General features: G+C 40.3%; 1 protein-coding gene across 1 annotated transcript in view; it reads left to right on the top strand.

The window, feature by feature from the left end:
* The window catches only part of LOC103780533 (suppressor of tumorigenicity 7 protein homolog), a 55,895-nt gene that overhangs the window by 5,734 nt on the left and 25,415 nt on the right, over positions 1–24,746 (top strand). Inside the window, exons 5-7 of the mRNA XM_008948222.1 lie at positions 137–291; positions 3,591–3,688; positions 15,755–15,869. Coding sequence (XP_008946470.1) covers positions 137–291; positions 3,591–3,688; positions 15,755–15,869 — 368 coding nt within the window. The remainder of the gene's footprint in view (positions 1–136; positions 292–3,590; positions 3,689–15,754; positions 15,870–24,746) is intronic.

Below are 24,746 nucleotides of genomic sequence, written 5' to 3'. Positions count from 1 at the left end.
AGAATAGTTCCTCAGAAAGGTGTGTGGACAAAGCTCCATTGCCTCTGTACGTGGAGCGTCCTTGCCAGCCTGCATGTTTTGTATAGCTTTTACTTCCTGCAGCTTTCTCATGGTTTTTCCTCTGATACTTTTGCAGGTGTGCTACTGCCTACATTCTCTTGGCTGAAGAGGAAGCGACAACCATTGTAGAAGCAGAGAAGCTGTTCAAGCAGGCTCTGAAAGCTGGAGAAGGTTGTTACAGGCGCAGTCAGCAGCTACAGCACCATGGTGCCCAGTATGAAGCCCAACACAGTAAGTTTCTTTGGAGGGAATAGCCATTTCTAAAGGGAGAGAAGTTCTGGGGAGTTTTTTTGGGGGCTTGGTTTTCTTTTTCCCTCTCAGAACTATGTACTCAGCATTTAACATTGACTGGAATATGGCCCTAGAGCCAGACCACTCTAGTGCAGTGTTTTAGCGTGATTCTGTTGCCGAGCCAGCGGTGCTGAGATTACAGATGCACCTTTCCTTTGTCGTGGCAAAAAATATTGTAGCATGGACTTAACAGAACAGAAAAGAAAAAGTAGCAGAGCCCAAAGAGATGTGTTATTCAGAAAATGCTGGACAGTGTTTTAGGAAGTCATGTTGGAAGTGCCTTTAGCCATTTTGAAAATACAGGCTTGTGTTGTGCCAAGGCAGTAAAGAATGATGGATGGAAACGGGACTGAAGTGATGCTTGGGCAGCTTTTTTCCATCAGCTCTGAGGGTAAATACATACACCACATAGTTCTGTGTAGAAGTTGAGACCCATTAACTACTGTGACATTTCAAAAGTTAGTTGCATACATTAATAAAGGTCATAGAGACATCAAAATGAACAATTGGAGTAATACAGTGCCTACATTTCTATTTATAATTATAGTTCTAGATGAAAAAGTCTAGATGAATAAGCAAGTTTAGCTGCTGTAATGATATTTATTAGATACTTCTTCAGCCAAAGAAAATGCATAAGGATTCACTGCCAGTGAATGAACAAAAAGATAAATAAACCAAACAGTCTAGGTTATTTCCAGTCTACAGTTCCTAACTTCAGCAAAAATAATATCAATTAATTACATGAGGACAAGCACTAACATACTTTGGGCATCTTCAGTTTCCTCAGGACCTGAATTCACAGCCTCTGGCTACCTTGCATAATTTGAAGATTGCTGATAAAATTGTACACAGTGAAATTGTCTGTGATCTCTGCTTTCAGAAGTCTACACGAGTCTGTACCTGAAAACTAGAGCTTTTATAAAGCTTGGGGGTAGTATTTTAAACATTTGTTTGTTATAAAATTACATTTAGGATTATCTGCTTATTTTTGGTGAAAATAGAAATGTAGATCAGCTAAGCCCTTGAAGCAAGTTTCAGGCTCTAGCAGGCTTATGGTTGTCTGTGAAACCTTAATTTGTGCACTCAATCCAGCCTGAGCACAGAAAATGACAGTGATTCTATGAAAACACACAGTAGGAGTAATTAAAGTCTGTCGTGATGCTTATGCCCTAGATAACCTGGCTAACCTTGCGCAGGCACGTCAAAGTGTGGTATTTTTGTAACCTGTGTCTGCTAGATGGCCACTGTCATCACCAAATTTGACACCCTGAACCTTTGGTGTTACAGCAGAGGAAGTAATGAGTTGAATCACAAAATTAAATGCATTGCCACAGAGCAGGAGAGTCTGAAAAGTGACTGCCAGCTCTGGCGGTGGCTCCAGGAGGGGCTAGATCCTGGCACTTCTCTGTACCCCCCAGTCTCCCCTTGATAATGCCAGTGTGCACCTATGAAGTTAGAAGTCCTAGCCTCAGGTGGAGCCTTGGACACAAGGGCTTCAGGTAGGATTCTCTTGATTGTATGCTGGACTCTTGCATGGTTTACAAAGGTGGAGAGCTCAGCTCTCTGTAGAGAGGAAGGACCACGGAGAGACGTTTTGCAGTTCCATGATTCTGAGATGTCTGTCATTCTGCTTCTGTTCCTTGAAGTTGATTTGGGGATGAAATGTGGGCATTGCATCTTTACAGGTGAAAACCACTGTGTAATTACTTGAATAACAGCATATTGCTCTGTGTTTCTTTTTATTCATGTGTTCCATCTCCTTCATACGGTATTTTGTATTAGACTGCGTATTTTAAGAGTAAATAATGACTCTGAGTACCCAACTGAATCTCTTTCAGAAAGTGCTGGCAATCTTTTTTAAGGTGGCTCATATTAGTCGCCCCAAATCACTTATCACCTCAGAAAATTTTGGCCTGAAAGGTTATCTTGATTTCACAGTAAGTGAATGCCTTTGGAACAGTGCTTCTGAAAAGGCTGAGAGGAGCTTGGCCTGAAATGTGTATTTCTTAGTTACAGTAGATAAACATATGGAAACAGATGTAACTAATAACTTGTTTATTAAATTTATAGGAATCAAAACAGAGATAAGGAATTACATAATATAAAATACAGCTAAATTCCTTCCCTCCCCTATTTTTTTTTCTCAAGTCAGACCTTTCAACCTGTTGTTTACTCTATGTGAAAACTGTAATCACAGCTTTAAAACAATTTATAGGCATGTGGAATGTTTTCAATACACATCTTGTTCTTGTTATGAAAGACTTGGAAATGTCAGGAATACTCTGAAGTCTTTACAGACTGCGTGCTCTACACAGAGATAATGTGTAGCAGGTGTCTTACGTATTCATGATATGATAATTATATAGATGATTAGCTGTCCATTCATTTCCTGTTGGTCCAGAAGTCTATTAAGAATTCATATTTGAATTATAGTGAAGAGAATGAGAAATGAAAGGAGCAGGAATTCTCCAAGAGAATAATTATTGCAGCTGTTTAGTTTCTGTCGTCTTTGCTGTTAGGGCATGTCCCAGCACACAGGACTGTCATATCTGAAACATGGTAATTTGCTATCCATAATTAGCAGTGTGAGGGATTTGCAGATGATAATTCGGTGGCAGGTAAAGGCTCTGTGAACAGAAAGTTCAGGGTAATTCTTTTCTCCTACCTATTAAGAGAAAGACGGTTAGAGGGTGGGGATTTGTTTTGCTACATTTTCTGTTAACAACAATATACATCAAAACTTACAAAAAAGGCAGGGTATCATGTGCTTTTTCCTGGATGCCCTTGTCCTAACCACGTGTGTGAATTGGTAAGTAATGTCATGCTTTGTGTGTCACCACGGAGCTTTGTGCCAGCAGTGACTTCACAGGGGTTCTCCTTGCCTCACTGGGTCACTAGATGGTCTGTAACCTGTAGTGTCCCCTGTACCTTCAGGTCTGCTTGTGTTTCATAGGTGTATGGCCAGCCCGTGGGTCCCTATCTATACCACTGTGTATCTGGAGTAATCCCACTGATTGAAGTGACATTATGCCACATCTAAATCAGAAGAATTTAGTAATTTTTAATTAAAATTATTGTGAAAGCATTGATGATATTTGTCACAAACCAATGGTTTCGTTTATCACAATATTGAACAACAGAAAACGGCAAGAAAACTGTTTCCTTTTGTATTTGAATATTTGATGAACCTCTGTTTTATGTTTTTTATCTTAATGCTCTTTCTTTTTCCTCTTATACAGGAAGGGACACCAATGTGTTAGTTTATATTAAGAGGAGGCTGGCAATGTGTGCAAGAAAGCTGGGAAGGACCAGGGAAGCAGTGAAAATGATGAGAGATGTGAGTTTCAGTTTGATTCGCATGTGATACCTAGATAATAGTAGGGTGGAAATGATCTGCATTTACTTAAAAGTTAGTATCTGTTCCTGCTGCAGGCAGCACTGCTGATAGTCACTTTGTCTGTGTAATGTACATAAAAATTAAGAGACCATTTATGAGGTTGCGGAAGTGATGCTCAGAAGTCATAAAACAGCAGGGGGACAGTTGCCCATACAGACCGAATTTCCCACCCTGGTATGTGTGCAGTGCAGTCTTTAATTACTTAATCCTGAAGTTACATAACATTTTTTCTGAAGCATGTAATGAATGTCACAAACTTTAAACTGATCTCAGGTATTGTGTTTCCTCCTTGCAAAGCTGCAGTTTGGCTCTGTGTGTTGTTTACATCACACTGTTCAGACCTGAGGACAATGCTGTTTATTCAAGTAAAACCTACTACTGCAAAGTCAAAAGCAAGTAATTAATCTGTAATCAGCTGATTTCCCTCTGAGAGGGGGGATGACTACATCTTTGTTTTGTAGGCAGGAGCTACCAATGCTAGTCTTAAGTTGCTAAGCTACAAAGTGAGACGTTTGAAACCCAAACAGTAACTATTTTGGGGATGGCAGGAGGGGCAGCTGTGTAAGGCACTGTATCTGTTTCAAGTGTGAAAAAAAACCTCAAATTTAGAGATTGCTCTGAATGCCCAGCATTACTATCCCCTGAATGTGAATGAGGAATGCAGTTTTTTGTGGAGGTGACTTGCCTTACCTCTTCAAAAGGTAGCAAGTCTGTGACAGAAGGAGAAATGGAGCCCTAGAGATCTGGCAGATGATGGCAGACCTCCTTACCAGTTTTCTGTGTTCTCCTTTCTTACTCTTAATTTTCCAGCTCCCACAAAAGTGGGGTAGAATCCAGCAAAATAAAGAATTCTGCAAATTAAGCTGAAGGACCTAAATTTTCAATGCACAAAATGGAATCCCAGACAAGAATGAAACAGCTATAAAGTGTGCTTTAGGCAGCTCAGATGAATGCTCCTGCAGCCTGCCCAGTGAAAAGGGAAATTCTCCCTGCAAGTCCCAGGGAGGTTTGAAAAGGCCTTTCTCTGGACCTTAGGCACTTGCATCAGCAGCAGTAGGGCAAGTATGTCTGCCAGCTTGGGTTGCAGCTCCCAGAATCTTCTAGAGGTGGGGCATTCATGAATATAGTTTGAATGCATTGAGCAGAGTTTATGATAATAATGCAGGTCCTTATCCTAAATAATCTATCAACTGGCAAGTGGTGAGCAACTTTGTTTCCCATCTCTAGCTGGGGTTTTTCAGGCACACAGCTCTCACTCCCCAGAATCACCAAGCTCCCAGACAGAGGTGTTGAAACAGAATTTGTCAAAACCCAGCCATTGTACAGCTAGGAGTGTGAGAAAGAGGGATGAGGAAGAACAACCTGGTTTTGCAGTCTTGTCGTCAGCTGGGAGAAGGTTGATTTCAAAAACACTGTTTTCAGTCCAGCCAGCTCCACTGATTCTTCATGAATTTTGTTACACAGGCACTCTGGGACAAATATGAAATGTTAGGGAGCAAACACTGGAATTCTAGGCATTAATATACACGAAAGATAAAATTTGGAATGTCACATTCAGATGTCACACATCGTAATTATGGCAACTTCTGGAGCTTACTCTGAGCTGCTGAATGTGTTTTGTGACTTATAGATAGGTCTATATGAAACATACTCCCAGAATCCTTCTTCTGATGGTGGCAATATGTATGGTTAATTGTGTCTGCAGAGCGCTGGCTGCAGGGACTTGGGTGGTCCATCTAGTCGTGGGGTTCTTGGGCGGAGTGACACCCAGCCTGCTTTGACTGTGATGAATGGCTTGCTCTGTCACTGAAGAGAAAATGGTGTGTTGCTGAAGCTAAGTGCAGTGTGGAACTTGAAAGGCAACAATGACAGGGAGACACAAATTCATCATTCATTAGATGCTCGAAGGACAGAAAACACTCTCTTCAATAGGAATGTTTTGCTAAAATGGAAGGGCTGGATGTGAGACAAAGGAGGTATAAAGATAGAATTCCAGCTTCTAGAGCTTTGACTCAGATCAACACGTTCTGTGTATTTCCATATGCAGTCTTTGAGCCAAATCCTCAGAACTGAATTTAGATGCCTCTAGAGCTCTTCACTGAAAGCAAGCAGAGCTGGGAATGAGCAGGTCCCTAGGTGAAGTGAAAAAGCAGCAATACCACTAGGTCACGACTCCAGGACGCCAGCAGCAAGAGCAGGGTCGAGTCAGCTTTGCAGATGCTTTACTTAGACTGACTTGGAGCTACTTATTTCTGATGAATGCATATCCTCCATTTCGATGTAGAAGACATAAATAATATACTTATGAAGAAGTTTGAAGAACGTGAATATGTCACTGAAGGATTCTATGTGATTGATGAGGGAGGAGATGAATTTATTCACGCTAAAAAGAATATGAAGAAAATGTTGGCTGGGGACGGCTGAATCTAGCATCAGGGGACAGAGGGTGGAGGCCCTGTTTGTGTTTGAAAGATTGAAAACAGATTTCTCAAGACATGATGGAAATGAAGTGTTAAGAGGTTCATGACACCATCTGGGAAATACGATTGGGATGTAGTGAGTCTTTGACACTTTGAAAAAATAAAATATTTGAGTGTGTTTAATTCATTGAATATATGAGGCCATCTTAAGCACGTCACTCATGGATTAGATTGTCTTACTTAAATTTTATTTAAGAAAACACTGAGATCCTGCTTAAAACACCTTAATGGAAGGAAAGTGGAAAGAAAATGAGTTGCTGGTGGTTTAAATAAGATTTTCATTTTGTGGTTATATACGCTGAGAGGAAAAAAAAAATTTAATACATTGATGATATTTAAAACCATTTTTTAAAAAGCTTTAAAAGCAGGGGTTTCATTTTTAAAAAGTGGGTGGGAGTTTCTGTTGCTTCTGTGATTTATGTTGAGATAGTGTTTTGTTGCTGGCTTTGTTGCTTGGATGTTATTTGTCGAGTTGAATTAATGAGACTTATGAACCTACAGTTTTCATGAAGACATGTAACTGAATCATACATAGGTGTTGCTTTTGCTTGCATTTTTGATGGTAATTATTTACTATATTTTGCTATAGAAACCAGCAGCTGTCACTATTTGTATGTATTAAGTTAATTTGTGATCTCATTTTGGTTAGTGTATTGTTGGAATAACTCCAGTCTAGTCAACAGAGTTATTCCAGTTCTATTGCTGTTTATACAGAGCATGATACAGTCTGTGAGGGAACTAGTTCTCTTTCACTGTCCCTGAGGAGAAAGTCTACAGTGCTGGTTATTTTATTTGTTGTGATGATTATGTTAGAAGAATTTAAACTATTTTTTTCTAAACAATGTTGGAAAGTCTGCTGTGTGCAGAGGTGAAAGACTTTAATGGTGGCAGTGGGAAATCCTCAGTATCCCTTCATGTGGAATCTTTATTGTGGAGAATGTTGCAAGCCAAGTAGCTACAGGCTGATGAGCAAGGGTCGCCTTTCGTACCAGCTGATCTCTGTCTGATCCTGGCAGATTCCCTCACAATTATGATGGAAGAAACCAGAAGTGTGCTGGGCTTCTGTTTGTGTTTTTCGTTGATAAAAAACAAAGAGGATGTGAAGGGTATGCTGAAGCACTTCCCTCTGTACTTTGTGAGTGACTGGATCATGACTGCACTACTGAACAGACTGACATGGTATTTGCACTGGGTCACTGGGGTATCCAGGTGAAAATGTACTGTGCAAGAAAGTGAATTGTCAAATTAACTGGAGTTTCTTGGGGTTGTTCTGGAGAACACTGCACAGAATCACAGAATGTTAGGGGTTGGAAGGGAACTCTGGAGATCATCGAGTCCAACCCCCCTGCCAGAGCAGGACCATCTAGTCTAGGGCAGGTCACACGGGAACACATCCAGATGGGTCTTAAAAGTCTCCAAGGAAGGAGACTCCACAACCTCCCTGGGGAGCCTCTTCCAGTGCACTGGAACCCTTACAGTAAAGTTCTTCCTCATGCTGAAGTGGAACTTGGTGTGCTCCAGCTTGTGTCCATTGCCCCATGTCCTGTCACAGGGCATAAGTGAGAAGTGGTTGCCCCTTCCTTCCTGACACCCAGCCCTCATGTATTTATACACATTAATTAGATTCCCCCTAAGTCTTCTCTTCTCCAGACTAAAAAGCCCCAGGTCTCTCGGCCTCTCCTCATAAGGCACGAGTTCCAGTCTCCAGGTCATCCCCGTAGCCCTTTGCTGGACTCTCTGGAGTGGATCTCTGTCCCTCTTGAAAATGGAGAGCCCAGGACTGGACACAGTACTCCAGGTGAGATCTCACCAGGGCAGAGTAGAGGTGGAGGAGGACCTCCCTTGTTCTGCTGGACACACACATTTGAACTGTGGAACAAGCTTTCACTGAAGGCTGATAGGCGTTTAGGAAAGAGAAGGGTGGCAGGCAGAATGTGTGCTAGTGGACAAAGTAAACAGTTGCTTCCTCTGTTGGAGAGAAGATGAAAGGAACTCATTGCTAGGATGTCTTTTTCTTCTACTCTCTGGGTCTGTGCTCCCCTGAAGACTGCAATGTAATCTTAACAAGAATGTGTTGAGCACAGTGGAGTTGCAGCTGGCCTCATACTTTGCAGCTTTGTTTAGGAGTGAGGTTCAGGGAGCGAAGAGACTCTCCAGGTCTTTCCTCAGCTCTGGAGAAGACAGAAACCAAAACACTTTTTAAGGGTCCGAAAAGCACATTTTATTTGTGGAATCAGTCATACCTGCTGAGAAATTTCTAGGTCCTTTACTGTGAACTGAAGAGTAGTGTACTCCTCTGTACGTAGCTCTGAGAACCTTGCTGAGGATATTTCTGTTGGATGTGTTTGTCTCGGTGCCCACCTGCAGTCTCTAATGTGAATTTTGTGTCGCAGGAGATGCTAAGGAACTGGCAGTACCTAAGCAGCTTGTGTGGTTAGAATGCTGCATGCTTCTCTGTGAGCTGCATAAGTTCTTCCGACACTCAGACTGCCTTGAGCATTTAAAATGGTTTAAGAGGTTATGTCACTTAAATCAGTTTGAGTGATACAGGTAGATTGGGTCTTATCTTTTTATGACCGGTGGTATTAGTGATTTCTGCTGGTATGATGGTTTTGCAAATCTGGCATACTTTCTTGGCAACCTCTTTTGCTGGGCTTTGAATAAGGTTTTTTGTTCAACATTCTCATGAATTCTGAACTCTTGTGAGTGTTGCTGATTTGCTCTGGGATAATGGGAATACTTAGCCAGGACAGTGTTGTGCACCTAGAACTATCAGGCTGTGTGAATAAAAGAGAGTACTAATTGCTAACAAAGATGTTACAATCCCTAGCAACTTTACAACACAACTCTGTAGCTACTTGCCTTGGCAGCTACTGTCTGTCTCTCGCAAATACTTCTGTGCTTGAGGCAAGGATTAGTGAGTCAGATTCTTTGGCTTGCATTACACAGGTCAGGTTAAGCAGACTGCTCTGCCCTGAGTGGGTTTTTAGCATTATTAACATCTGTAACAGTTATTTAAAGTACCATTTATTAAAATCTGAAGGAAAAGTACTTCTTAGTTAAACAAGACCAAGAGTTACCTCATAAATTTTAGAGGAGTGCTGCTCTTGAAAATGGTGACATTTGAAAGCCTGAACCACAGAGTAGTACCTTCAGTTAATTCTCATTCTGACACACAAGCACTGCAATAACAGCATGTGATAAATGCTGATTTTAGCACTTCCATATGTCTGTATATTCAAGTGTGGTTTGTTTTGTCACAAATTCACATGTCATGGGTAAGTGGGAGGGGTGGATTGGAACATCCCTCATTTGAATGGGCTCTTAAAAGGGAGACTCCTGTGGTTCCCCTGATGGTCTTTGTCCCTTCCCTTTGCCTGCAGGTGACTCAGCCCCCTCACTTTTTGTCATGACTGTGATCCTGCACAAAACCCTCAAACCTTAGAAATGTGTTGACTGCTGCCTAAACCTAATAATAACATATCTCATATAAACTGTGGATTTCCAGCATTCTGATTCTGCTAAGCTAAAACGTACCTCTAGGTTATAGTCACGTAGCCTTAGTAACTTGAAATCCTGCTTGTCTTCCCTCTTGCATCACTCCATGTTCAGAGGCTTTATTTTGTCCTTCAGTTATGCTCTTCTATCTCCCTGGAATCTCCTAGCTCATATTTCTAACTACTAGATAGTTTCATCACTTTCATTTAAAAATCTACTTCTAAAAATACAGCAAAGTTTCTGCAAAAAGTACTTTGTGATGATGCAAAGAAAGGAATGTTTTTGAAGTGTGCTGTGAGTAATGACTTTATTTTCATGCTTTATGAAGTTGCTAATCTTTGATGTAACAAATGCACATTTACTACTCACATCATGCAAAAGCAGTAACAGTGATAAATTACATCTGGAACAACTTGTGTCCTTCAGATTTCATGCCACATCTGCCTGTAAAATTCTCTTTATTCCTGAAATAAGTGCATTTTTACAACACAGCCCAAATAATAGCATTTTCATAATTATAATCTTTAAAGAACTCATGGCATAGTCTGAAGGCTTCAATCCTTCAGTTAAGAGAGAATATAAAGGCTGCATGCTCTAGCATGTTTCCTTAGAATTTGCATAGTGGGTAGGATATTTTTCACTTTATTGACTCATTTTTAATCCTGCATTGAAGAGAAGTTGTATTATCTGTGAATATTACGGATCACCACGATTAAACTCACATTTGCCAAATTAAAAATGGAATGTCAGCAAATTTTATACCTGTGCCATTCCACAATTAGTGTACACTGGATCTGGGTCTCTTTTTTGACACTCTGAAGGTCAGCCATTAGCTGACATGTAAAATTCCCTGAATTCCACATGTGGATGAAAGTATGTGGATCCTGCTGCTAATCATTTCCAAGCTTGAAAAGAGCAGGATCTGGCTTCTTAGCTTCTATCCTTTCTGATCTGTGAAAGAGTAACTGCAGAGCTGCTTCCAAACAAGACAGTAATTATTTGCCAGAAGGGATGCAGCGTATAGAGAAATCCATGAAATGACAGAGTCCTACTTTTACTATACTTCAGCAGAATTTTTAATTCAGGTAGGTTCAGTGTATTTCAGACCATTTTCCAACTTGGAGACCTATGAGAGTATCTGTTTACATCACATGAATCCTACTGTAAATGAGCCTGTGCTGGTATGAGTTGTTACACTTTTAGGACCAGTAGTTAGTCTAATTTTTAAGCATCAGAGATTGTTAACAGAGCCTTTTTGTGCACTAGCCTTAGTCTGCTGACATAATTTCTTCCTTCCTGTCCTTGCCAGGTGAGCCAGCCAGGAGAAAAACTTAAGATAAACTGTATCTTACTAGACATCAGAGAGCCAACATGGAGTACATGTTGCAAATGCCTCAAGCCCAGGATAAGCTTCACTCAGAGCTTAGACATCAGAAAGCTCAGCTGTAGACAGCAAAGCCCACAGACATGGAGGTTTCTGGTTTTCTACTCAGAAATGGCTTGGAGTTTTGCCTGTTCTCCCCTGTTCAGTTAACAGTTCTTACAGAATACAAGTCTTTTTTTACCAGAAGGCAGTTTGGTCCAAGCACTTGTGGAAATAACAGTGCTTTTCATACCGTGTGCTTGATCTTCCAGTGGTGGTGGACAGTTGCACCTGGAAGATGGCAGCCTCAGTCATTCCTCTTTTAGGAAAGAGATTTTACCATTGCAGGTACCCACTGTGGGAACAGATACACCAGGAATTACGATTGTAACAGTTTCACTGTTTGCATTGAATTTCTCTTGTTTGCTAGTTGTTGTTTCTTCATTTTAAACTGCATTCACTTTTCATATTTATGAATGCCTTCAGGTTGAATAAATGGATCTAAAAATCTTTTTGTTTGTTGAGAAGATACAAGTACGAGTGGCAATGAATGGTTGCATGCACTGCCCATGAAGTACGTGACCATGCATACAGCCTTAATGAAAAGGGAGGAGAATAAATGTGTCAACACCAGGTTATATATAAGATCACTGATTTATCCACCTCTGTATTCCCTTGAGTCCCATGGTCTAGTTGTAGGCATAAGCTATAGCTTGAAGCTGTTTGTGTCTACACAAATAATGTATCATTGCTAATTGATGCATGATGTTAATGTCATCACAGGGAGAATAACAGATGCAACAGTTAAAGCTTCATTCCTTGAAAATGTTTCAAAAATTAAATATAAGTGAGAAAATGCTGATGACTGTAATATTCTCAGGGAAGGGAGTCTTCTTCATTAAACTGTTCTTTGGGAGATAAAACTTGTTCCATGTGAAATAAATCAGATGTGGATTTCCATGTACCGTAATGCATTTTTTGAGATCATCACATTTTCATATCCATCACAAAATCATTGAACCTACACCCTGCAATATGGATTGGGTGAGTCTGGAAATATGGCCCTCCCAGGACTAGTGATAAGATATCCAATTATGTCAGACTTATTTCCAGAATTTTTCTGTGAACTCACACTCCCAAAATATTTTTTATCTAAAAAATTAAAAATCCCTATCTGCAAAAGCTGCCATTTCTGTATATTTCCAGTATACCTAATGATTCTTTCAATGAAAAGCAATTCCACTTTTTGTATGTGCATCTATTCCCCCCAAAATGCGTAGAGCAATTAGAACAGAATATGGGCTCACCCAGCCCAATGTCTGAATTTCATCGCTAAAAAGTATTTTGACCAATACAAGTTCAAAGGAAAATCCTTGTGATCATAGACTGGGTATGATACGTTTAGTAGCTGATTGAACTTCCTTATATTGTAAGGAGGGAATACATTCATAGCCGTGCAGTGTCTGTTTTCTCATGGTATGAAAATAAGCTTAGCTCAGCAGAGCACAGCTCTTTCATACTGGCTGAGAAACCAAATAACTGGAATTTTACAACGAACCTTTTCGTTCTAACTGATGTTCATGTAAAAAGCTGTAGCGGATCTGGTGAGAAACCTTGAGCACCAAATATGATGTCTGTCTCTTCAGACCTTAAGGTGTGGAGAAAGATGATAATAGTCTTCATCATTTCTTCAAGTGCAGTGCTTGCTACTCAAATGAAAGCATTTGTCACATTACAGTAAAGATGTAAAGAGAACTAAAATTGCTATGCCAAACGATTTGGCAAATGTTAGTCTGTACCTTCACAGAAAAGAAACCTGTGGATGCAAAGGAAGGTCTGTGCCTCTCAGATTAGAGTCCAGACTAGAGCTCGATGCTCTATGGATCTGGGAAATTCAAGGGAACATTCTTCGTCTTGTGCTCAGGGATGACATGCCCATCTTTACATGTGTATGTGGAGTATGAGCCAGCCTCCCTCTCCATCTGCTGGGGAAGGCAGCAGGCTCACAGTCTGCTCTCCATTGCTCCTCAGTATGATGCAGTATTTGGCCTTCCCTGAAAACCCAGGCGGCCTGTGTTGCAACCTTTGTGGTGGTTTGGTTTGGTTTGGGTTTTTGTTGTTTGTTTTTTTTTCCCTTCCTCAAGTGTTACTTTCACTATGAGGCCTAAAAGATGACCTGTCATAATATTCTTCCATCTAAATGGCTTTACTTTCTGGGGAGTTTCTCAAAATACAAATTTTTACTGGGACTGAAAATTATGTGCAGTGAAAACTATATACTCTACATCCTGAGGTGACAGAAATGGGTTCATGTCCTCTCTCTTTTTTTTTTTTAATAGCAAACGTACTGTCTGTGCACAGTCAGTGTTTGAATAGCTGAGTGGCTGCTTAGAGGTGTTCTGTTTGTGTAGCTGCAGCATCAACTGAATTCATTGTAACTGAGCTGGACTTCTTAACGTTTGACCTTTCCTAGATGAAACCTTTATTAGCACTTGTCAGTTTGGAGGCCTGGAAGTCGGGACAGTGACCTTTACGCGGCTGCTGTCTCAGGCAGGGTTTATCACTCTGACAGAACCTAATTAAAATAGAAAAAAATAATCAGTTAGTTATGTCAGTGAGAAACTGAGAACCAGAGTCTGAGCTTTTACTGGTCACAGAACATCTGTAACTAGCTGCAGCTCTTCCCTTCTTTTCACTGATGGAGGGAATGTTACTCTGCCAGCCATTATTCATTCTCTGTGAGCAGAGATAATCTTTCTTAATCCCTTGGAGGTTTTTTTTTTTTTTTGCAATATGTTCATTCTGAACTTTAAATCACTATTTACACAGGGCCAGATTCTGTCATGGTTTTTCCTGCCAAATAGTAGCTTCCTCTGTTAAAAAGGCAATAGCAAGTAAGGAAAAGAATGAAGAGGAGTAAGCTCTATACTGGATCCTTAACTGAAGAATCCAACACTGTGAATTTTCACCTACGGTTATTTTTCTTCATGAGCAATGACTTAAACTTTTTATTTTATTGTCAAGTCCTTCCACTTACCTAGATGAGCACCAAGGCCTGTGGTCCATGGGTTTTTTTTGTAAACTAGAGAAGGAGAAAAGCCTGCAGACCATGCAGTATTGTTTGTGTTCTTCTTCACAGGTTCAGCTCCTGACATTGAAACTAGGAGCTTTATGGCAATTCCCATGCCACTAGCATAAAAATTCAGTGTGCTCTTTCAGCTGCTGTCTCAGTGATCATGATTCTTCAGAGAAATTTATATGATCAGTTAAACAAAACATTGCCATCCTTGCCTTTTGATTTATTTTTTTATAATCCTCAGATTGCAACAAAGTCAGGACTATCCAGATAGCCAAATTCAGACTTACGCCTTAAGGTCTGAAGAGTTTTTCCATTAGGTTATGCCAGACCATTAACACAAGGGAGAAATTCTCTGCACTCTGCATATCTGTTTAGCTGTTAATGTCTCTTCATTAACAGAGTGAAGAAGCTCTAGTGTCTTACCTCTTTCTCATTTTCTGAAGTCCTTGATGAATCTCCACCCTCTTGTTTCAATCTTGTCTGATTTTTGTTTGTTACCTGTTTCTGAGATTAAGATTTGCTGCATCTCATCAGTTTCTCTATTTGTATCTTCAAACATAGGTTTATTAAGTGAAAAGAGTGTTCAGGTCCTGTTCAGGTACTATTTTCTAGTTGAAGAGGCTGACCTTGGATCATTTTGTTTACTTGGCTTGTTGTATTATTTCTGTTTTCATAAATCATCTGAGAGACTGTAAATGATTGTGTTCCTCTGCAAATTCCTGACGAGCAGTGGTCATGTCAGCTACCCTAGTTCTACACTGTGTGGGACCTTTCAGCTGAATGTACATCATGTAGGCAGTTAAGGTATAACAACCATAAAGACAATGCAAGGAAGCAAGAATCTTTTAACACTTCAGTTCTTCAGAGAATCACTCTAACAAGAAAAAATATTTAATCAATTCTGCAGTAAAAACCATGGATGCTTCTAGTAAGTGTAGCTTCAGAAAGGAGATGCAAAGGAATATCAGCTTCAGTCATTTAAGGTTGGGCAGACACTGCAACTGAGGATGTCTGAGAACAAATCACTAGTATCTCTTCAAGGATTAGTTTGTAAAGTAAAGGCACTTGCATGTAAAAGGATTAGATTATTTTACCTACACATTTCATTCAAGATGGATTCTTTAGTTACAGTGTTAGATTTGTATAAACTTTACCTTACCTGTTGTTGCTGCCTTGTCTTTTTTTTTTTTTTCCCAATGTATTTTGAGTTTTGCTGCTAACGTATCAGAGAGTTGCTGGGTTACTTACTACTGATATACAGGAGCTGCACTACTGAAGATTGTTTTCCAGTGCAATAAGATAACTCTTCTTCACATTGAAGATGCCTGTTAATTAAAGGGAAGTTATGTATTCAGGCAGCTGTGTTCTTGGATTTGGCTAATAACATCCTGTGCAAAGCATGTCTCATCAAGAAACCTGATCTGGTGTCCATAAAGTGCTCAGAAATTTCTGAGAGCATAGTGAACTTTTGGAAAAAGCAAAGAAAAGAAGTGAGGAGTTTTAACTTCATGTTGGTTATTTCAATGCATTTTGAACAAGAAATGCCTTTCCATGTTAATAATCTAACCCTTTCATATTGATTTTAGTTGATGAAGGAGTTTCCTCTGCTCAGCATGTTCAACATCCATGAGAATCTGCTAGAGGCTTTGTTGGAACTGCAGGCGTATGCAGATGTCCAGGCAGTCTTAGCAAAGTATGATGGTAAGTTCATGTATATTTATATTTTCTCAATATGATAGACACAGAAGCAATGTTTGTAAGTCAAACTCTTAAAAGATAGGAAGCACTGTAATTAAGGTGATTGGCACAAGCTTCATAGATCCCCTTACACAGCCATTAATCTAAAGGTTAAGCATTGTGCATTTTTTCTGCCAACTCATGCTTAATTCATTGTGCAGGGTAATGGAACTTGCTTGCTAGCAGTTCCTCAATGCTTTCTTTGCTTTCTGTTGGTGTTTCAAGGATGACTGTTTAGGCTCTGCAGACTTTTTATTGCATGCTATTCAAACCTTGTCTGAAGAAAGGATTATCAGATCCCACGTGGACTTTTCTATGAATGTTGACATAGTGCTTTACAAACATTAATTGATTTAACTTCACAGCAGTCTAGTGAGTAGCAGACTTCATGTCTTGAGGGGAAAACTTGGAAAGCTCCAAAGACTAGGTGAACTTTTCACATTAATTTTCAGTATTTTTCAGTAAGCGTTGGTTTATGCAGCATTACGTCATTTTTTATGTTCAAATTGGAGCTCCTGCTGACTTCAGCTCTAGCCCTTTGAACTTGAATTGGAGACACCAGGGTCTTGAACAGAGAAAGGGCGGAGTAAGAAGTACCAACTGGCATACTTTGTTTTGTTTAAGTTACATGGGTTTTCCTTGTATTGTGTAGAAACTTTGCGACAGAAACAGGAATACAATCCAGTTCTCTTGAGCAGAGGATGAGGGTGCTGCTCTTCATCCTCTTCCTGCAGTTCCTGGCTTGCTCACCAGCCACAGTCCGAGTTCCGCAACAAGTGAATCAGGAGTCCTGCAGCCTTCAGTTTCCTGTTGTGTTAGTACAAAGTCTTCGTTCATACAATCCTAGAATCATTTAGGTTGGAAAAGACCTTTAAGATCATTGAGTCCAACCATTAACCTAACCCTACCAAGTCCACCGCTAAACCATGTCCCTGAGCACCATACCTACACAACTTTTAAACATGTCCAGGAATGGTGATTCATCCGCTTGCTTGGGCAGCCTGTTCCAGTGCTTGACAGCCTTTTCAGGGAAGAAATTTTTCCTAATATCCATCCTAAACCTCCCTTTCTGCAATTTGAGGCCATTTCCTCCTGTCCTATCACTTGTTACTTGTGTCTTCCTCAGGAAAGTGTCATTCTATGCGCTGGAGTATGGCAAGGAAGTTGATGAAAGGAGTGTGATGTAATTGTATAACTAAAAATGAGATCATAACATGCATAAATCAAATAGCTGAATTAAGTGAAACTGGTAGCCTTAATTTTGATGTTTCTTAACTCTTTCTCTGGGCTGATCTTGTAGCCTTTAAAATCTTACTTACTAGCTCTTAGAGCCTTTCTGGTTTTCTTTGGACAGGGATTTTAAGGCGGTTAACTTGCAGGGTTTATGAAAAGACAGGTAGTTATCTTTTGAGGTACTGTTGTATAAATGGCTACCAGTATGGACTCTGGAGCCTATAGCCACACTGCTTAGGCCACTCTTTGATTCTTTGAAGGAGTTAGAATGTTTGCCAGCCTGCCCTTAGTTGATCTTATGTCCCATTTGTCTACTGAATTGTCCTCTAGTTCTCTTCTGCACAGTTTCAGCTTTCTGTTGCTCCCAGTTCCTACAAGAGGCTCCTTGTTCAGGCAGTGCTGCCCATTCCCAGTTCCATTCTTCTGCCTCTTCCAACTACCTGTCTCAGTCTTCTCTTCAGGGCAGTTGGCACTTCCTAACTCCTATCTTACCAGACATCTTCTCCATCTGCCCTTTTCACTGTGGCTTCCAGCTCCCCTTCATTTGGCATCCCCTACTGCATTGCCTAGTTGCCAAAAAGCAGAACAGTAAGAGCTCAGGCTGACGGAGGCTTCTTGCTGTCAGCCCTGGTGCTTGGCCCTGTATCCAAACGTGGAACACTGGCAAGGGAATGATGCATAAGGTTATTGCAGTACTGAGACACCGGTACTGGATGAGCAAAGAGTCTTTGGAGGGTGTAACCAAAAAAAAATTGTAGAAACTTCCCCTGAATATGTGCTAACTGCTTTCCTCTAATATCTTAGAACAGTAAGATAAATGTTTGAGGCTAGCAGTAAACCTTGATACTAACATGATCATCCTACCAAATTTCAAACTCCTTCAGTGGATTGGGCAGCGCTGAGGTTATTTAACAAAAGATAAGTAAGCAGCTGATTACAGGCAATAGTAGTGATACTAACTGCTACCAGTCCAGCCTGGGATGTGTTCATCTCTGGAGTCAAATCATTCTAAGCAGATGTCAGTGTCACCCAGTGCCTTGAGTGCTGACATCCAGTGGTAGTAATGACTAGGGGAGATCTTGATTGTGCTTAGTCTGATTGAAGAAATCTGCAGTTAAAGTGGTAACATCAGGGTCTTCCTTGTAGCACCTTATATTTTGGTAATTCCTGTGATACAGGTGTAGATCCCCATGGACTTTATTTTAGCACATTAAAAACCAAGAAAATAGAAATGCTCCTTTTTATGCCCCAGGCACCACAGGATGTTGGCACCTTCTGGTGTTTAAGGCACTTAGGAGATAATCCTCCTGGGAGACAGCAGAAGTGTGGCAGGACAGGGAGTTAAGCCATGCCCTCCTGAATCAGAGACCAGGCTTCTGTGCCAGCTCTCCTTTTGCTTACCCAAGTCCCAGTCCCTCATTTTACACCGTGCCACAGTGGCACTTCGGGTCACAGAAGCTGAGAAAGCTTGAAGGTGCGTTTTGTTTTCTCAAAAGCATCTGATAAGAGTTAAAACTGAGGGTGTAAATGTAACAAATGAAAGTTTTCAAAATAAAACTCTTCTTACTTTGTCTGTTTGCACATGTGGTTTCAACTTAGGCTTTGCCATGTATAAACAAAGGTGTGTGTGTAAACGCTTGGTATGCACAAGGTCTCGGCAAACACAGGCTTAACCAGCATAACCCTTGCAGTTCATGAGTCTCAGAAGGCCCATCTCTGGGAGTCTCAGCTCATTTTAGAACTCATCGGCTTCATGTGTTGTAAGATTTATTGGAATATAAAACAATGAACTCATTTATACTTTCCTATCTGCAGTTTCTGTTGGTCCCACTCCACTGCCTTTTTTTGCCTAAGACCAAGCCTGATTTATTGTATTTTGATAACATATGAACAAATTATTTCCTTCAGCAGCCTGCCCCCACACCCTGGGCTAAAAAGTTGGATCATATTATGCAAAACCTCAGCCTCTGCAAACAGACATACTGCTTTACCAAAAGCCATGTGTTAAATAGTGTTTATATTATGTACCTGGCAACACAGCTGATGTCCATGCTCATTATTCATGGAAAAAAGGCCTCATTAGTGGGACAGCATGCACTGTTGCTGGGCTACATCATTATGGTTTCAGAGTTCAGTGTCTGTCAATAGAGTGCAGATGACCTAAATACTGTTGAATTCTGAAAAGATTTTTGGCTCTGATTTAACACATATCCATGTTATTTACAGCAAAAGTACTTAAGGCTGCTGAAGAGACTGGTCTTGATTGAATAAGGTTCTGGTATTCATAGTAAAGTTTCTTTCTGCCTCTTGCCTTGCTTTTTAAGTGGATTGTATTCCAGTGGAGTAGGTCTTCTTGTGATACTTAGAGCAAATTATTTATTAGCTTCCCTGGGCAGCCAGTTACTCTGATTGTTATCTGGTAACCTGGGCACTGTGTGAAAGCTCAGACCTTTCTGGCAATTGAAAGTGGGATTTAAAAAGAATGGATGCCTATGCATTTAGTCATAGTGATGCAGTGGTTCCTCCCTGAACCTGTCCTTGCTTTCCTCTTTTGAAATTACTGTTTTTCAGTGAGACCGTAAGCCTTGTGGTTTGCAAGAGGAACACCTTACACAGATTGCCCTTCCATTTACCCCCTTGCAAAGAAGGAGAAGGACCATGTCACCATGTAGGCAGAGTCTCAAATTCAGAGTTCACTTGAGAAGATAATTTAGACCAAAGAATACACAGAAAGAAAGTGAGATTTTAAATATGAAAGGTCTCATTCTGCTGTAGGCTACAACACTTTTATTTTTTAATTTGGTAACAGCTTAGTTCAAAATCTAACTTTAAATTAGTGTCAAATCAAAATGGAGGCCTTTGAAGAAACACTTCAGAAACAGTCTTCTCTGTCTTGGAATACTTTCAGCTTAGTGAAAACCAAACAGTTAATGTAGACAAATTAGTTCTCTAAAATGTAGCCTATTCAGGGCTACTCTCCTTTCTCCAGACCCCCACTGTCTAATTTCTTTTTGTCCTTACAGATTTTTGAAATAGATAAATTCTGTTTACATTGAACTTGAAGGCGTTCCTTTGGTAGAGAGTTGCAGGTTAATGAACTGATTTCATGGAGTCTTCATTTATATTATCTGTAGTCTCCTGAGGTTTTGTATGTATGTATATATTTGAGATCACAGCTCTACTCCATCCGTTTCATTACTTGCCAAGATTATGTTTGGTATTTTTGAGATGTTAAAAGTGCAAGAAATTTTTTTCATACGAGTTAAAAGATGTAGCAAGTGGCAGTAGGGAAGCAACCATTAACCTCATGCAAACTATTCTATAATCCTTTTGTTTCTTTGAAAGAGAGACCTTAAGAGAAAGTTCCTTTTTGTTAAGATCATACCAAAGCCTACTCTCCCTTCTGCAAGAGATCCAAATCAGGTAAGACCTCCCGTTTGTGTAACAGTAGTATCAGGAGAATAGGTTGGCTTTTCCCCCATTACATCTTTTTCAGTTTCTGCTTCTAAGAACTAGTTTCTTTCCTTCATGTCAAAATCACTTGTCACTTCAGCTACGTCTCTGCATCAGTTCTATGACTGTTCATACCATATGGTCTTTTTTTTTTGCCATATGATTCTGTGGGTTTTTTTGTTTCTCCTGCTTGTGCAAAAGCACAAAAAGTCTAAACTAATTATACTTGTCTTGCTTCTTCTGATTTCCTGTAGGATAAGTGATTTTCTCCTGTCTTATATGCATTTAGGATTGAACTTGTTCAAGTCAAAGGGGCTGACACCTGCCTGGCCACTGAGATATGCATCTCAGCAAGAGTTGCATATGAGATGTTTACAAGCAGCAGTGACCCTCAGAATCTTTCCATTACTGAATAGTTTAGGTTTTAGTTGTGGTCATGGCAAAATAAACACTTCTTGTTTGTGCTGAAATGTTTTTCCCATCCTAAAATGACTGCAAACCCACGCCTGACACACAGAGCAGCTCCGTGTTTGCGTTTGGCCGGGGTGTTTCCCGCCGCAGCGGGAGCCGGAACTGCTCCATTTTGTGAGCACAAAGTAAGCGTTAGACAGTTGTGCTCCTGGCTGTGCTCCCTCCAGCCTGCTTTCTACCACATTTTGTGGAAAAATGCAATGACTGTTCCCGTGGGAGATAATACTAGATGATATTAGTTCTTTTTGACAGTGGTTTTCCCCTGATGTTCAGTTCATACTTTATTGAATTCCATACCATAACTTTTGCTTTTAACCAGTTGTATCAGCTCAAATCTCTTTCTCCCTTAATGTTTGTGTCTTTGTAGATGGCTGCATCTCTGTTCTGTCATCACTGATACAGTCTGCTCATAGTTATTTGCTAGAGCACTTTCAATCTTTCCCGCAAGCAATTCTTCCTACCACCTGCACAAGACACTCAGACCTGCAGGTGCAGAGAACTGGGAAAGTTCTGTGCTGACAGGGCAAGTGTTGGCAAGACAGGCTGAGGGAGAGAAAATCAGAGCAAGGGTTCATCCCCAAGCCATAGCATAATATGTGTCCTGTATTCCGCCATTTTGTGGTTTGCCTCTTCGTACAACTCCTTCCAGTTTGTTGAATACTTTCATTTACATATTTGGAAATATGTGAATGATTCCAGCAGCTTAGTGTAGTTTCTCTCCAGTGCTATATGAAGAAAAACTAGCAGTTGGACTGGAAGGATCTTATGGTGCAAATTGTGGCCCCAGATCTGCAATTTACTACAGCAAATACTTAAGTATAATACTGTTAGTGTTGGTAAGACTACTCACCTGTCTGAAGTTAAGCCCACAGAAATCTGTATTGTTGATTTGGGAATAATATACAGTTTGGGAACAATAGGGAATAATTTCTGATTGGTGACATAGATTTTGCATTTATTAATGAATAAAGCAATTGCAACATGCCTGTCTCTTACGTTTAGGGCCTTCTGATGACTTGGATAGGGCATGTTGCGCCAGTCCATATCCACATTCACCATTTCTTGGTTTAGTTGCTCTTCTATAAGAACAATAGATCCCATGACCTATTTAGATGATATATGGCATATTCTGGATATCTTGAATCAGACTAGTGACATTATGATTGCAAGTATGTGTCTGTAGCGTCTTTCCATTACTTTACTCTCACAAGCAACTGCTTAAGAAGCAAATGACCAGTAAAAATTCACCTTCCCAACCCTTCCCCTAGGTGACTGGGGCTAATTGAAAGAAAATGTTCATAAATTAAGTCTAACTTATTTTGTGTTCTGTTTGAAGATACAGGCAGTACAGAAGAAGGGGAGCCTTCTTTAGATATACACATTAGTTCTTACAAGGCAAAAATGTCCTAATGGTTTTTACAACCTAATAGCAGTCACATCTTTCAGCACATTGGGGGAGCTCCACAAGTAATCACAGGAGGGTGGGAAACAGTATGTGTGAAGATACTTTGCCAGATGGCTCATGGAGCTGGACACAGTCATTTATGAAAAACTTCACTTTGGTTCCTGACAGAGGACATATCTCCTAGGGCTAGTTTATACTTGATTCCCTTGCTAAATAGAAGTTGTAAGCAGACATAATTGTTTTATTAATTTCTCTAGAATATGAGGGTCCAGTTTTGGAGATGAAGCCTAAATTATGTGAAGACTTCAACTATTGTAGTGATCAGACCAAAATATAGCAGAACCAAATATTTACTGTCTAATTTGGAGCAAACAAAAAACAAAACACTTTTGGAGGGAAGTGGGCATGGACCTGTGATGGCTGTCTCCACAGCAACATAAACATGAACAGTTGTATGTATTTCTTCGATTGCCAAGGGACTTTAAGTATTATCCTGAAATAATTGCTGCTTGCTCATTAGGAACATAGTACTGGCAGAGGCCTCCTGGGTGAGTCAGGTCCCCTGCTGTTGCATTCACTACATGATATTACCCCTTCTGTGAGCTGAGCAAGCTCCATCCTAGAACTGGCTGTTGTGTTTGCTCCACTATTCTACCTGAAAATCTGCCTCAAAAATTCACTTCTCAGAAACCTTTTAATCTCCATCCTCAATGTAATTCTGAACTACTTGTTCTGGTGCAAACATTATCCTTTATCTAAGCAGCTCTTCCCCTTTCCTGGTGTTCCTTGTGGGAGTGTGTAGAGAACAGTCGTATCTTCTCTCAGACTTCATTTAATCTGGATTGTTACAAAATCCAAATCCTTCTGTTTACACTTGTTGTTCTTGACCGTGGGTGATCAGATTTGAACACAACATTCTTTGAGAAATCCCATTTCTTCTGCAGGAGTGACTCAGGTGGTGTACCTGGGCCTTAGCTCACCTCACCACATTTCCCTTCCGTACAGATGTCAGCAGTTCATTGTGGAACATCCTGCAATTTATATGCACAGATGTTTCCAGTTCAGGAGTGCTTACTGTCCACTAGAAGATGTTGTTTTGTGACAAGGTGTTTTGGCTTAGTACATTTAACCATGTGTGTATCAAGCTCAGTTCCTACTGTATAATAATCTCTTTGCCAAGAATTGTAGTAATTCTCACAACTTGGTCCATGCAACTTCCACTGAACATTCTCCATTCAGGTATCAATGATCTGGAGCTTTTATACATGGGATTAGAGGGATTTTGTGTGCTGTGTGGTCTCATTGTTTAACCTTATGGAATGTGTAATAATGGCTGGATTGCCATTTTCTTGCTGTTTGGCTCTTACCAGGCAAGCACCTGCTTGCTTTGATGAAATTAAGTGAGCAGCTTTCATCATCATTACAACTGTTTTTCCTCTGTTACATCAGTTACATACTCCAGACCTCTCAATTCCTCCTAGTTCTCAGCTTCTTCAAACAGACAGGAAAGTGAAGTGGTGCCCTCACTGCGTTATTTGAAGAAATCTGGGCAAACATTCTCTTCTTGGTCTTATTTTTATATGTGGAGTTTGCCTTTTGCCTGGGAAGATGTGTTTCCAGGGATATCTAGGTAAATCTCTTTTTCTGTGTCATTCGTGCAGAGTTTTGTAAAGGTCAGATCCTGAATTGACGTTACTGGGTTTGAACTGATGTAGAGGAGAATATTTCCTGTGAGGTAATGGTGGCTTGATGACCCAGAGAAACACAGGTACAGGGAAAATAAAGGAGTCTACTGACCCATTGAAAACCTTGTAAATGACAGGACATAGTTGGTTTTCTTGGTTGGATGGTGTCTTTGTTCATTTTTTTTTTTTTTATTCCTCTGCCTTTCACCCCATTTATTATTTGATGATAAGGTTCATACTGAAAGACAGGCACCTGTATGTTCTGAAAAAGGTAATTTTGGTTAACTGGAAATAACTTTTAACTCCTAATGCTAAAGAAAACCTGGTATAAGCAGGGTTATTGAAAGCACTTATAAATGTTTTCTTCTGCTGTCACTGAAGATGTTCTCACGTCTGTGTCTGTAGCTTCTATTAGTGAAGTAATTAACACATCTGTCACCCAGACTGCTTTGCATGCTGCTGATTTTAATTACTTTAGTCACTACAATTACATACTCTAGTGAAGTTATAGTTGGAATATGTTATAGGGGAGCCTCCAAGGAAGTCCTTCGGTCACAAATGCGAAGGGCAACTGCATAAGAAGACAACAGAGAG

Source organism: Merops nubicus, unplaced genomic scaffold (assembly GCF_000691845.1).
Source record: "Merops nubicus isolate BGI_N331 unplaced genomic scaffold, ASM69184v1 scaffold20409, whole genome shotgun sequence".
In the NCBI taxonomy this organism is placed as follows: Eukaryota; Metazoa; Chordata; class Aves; order Coraciiformes; family Meropidae; genus Merops; species Merops nubicus.
This window is presented reverse-complemented; position numbering and strand designations above follow the sequence as displayed.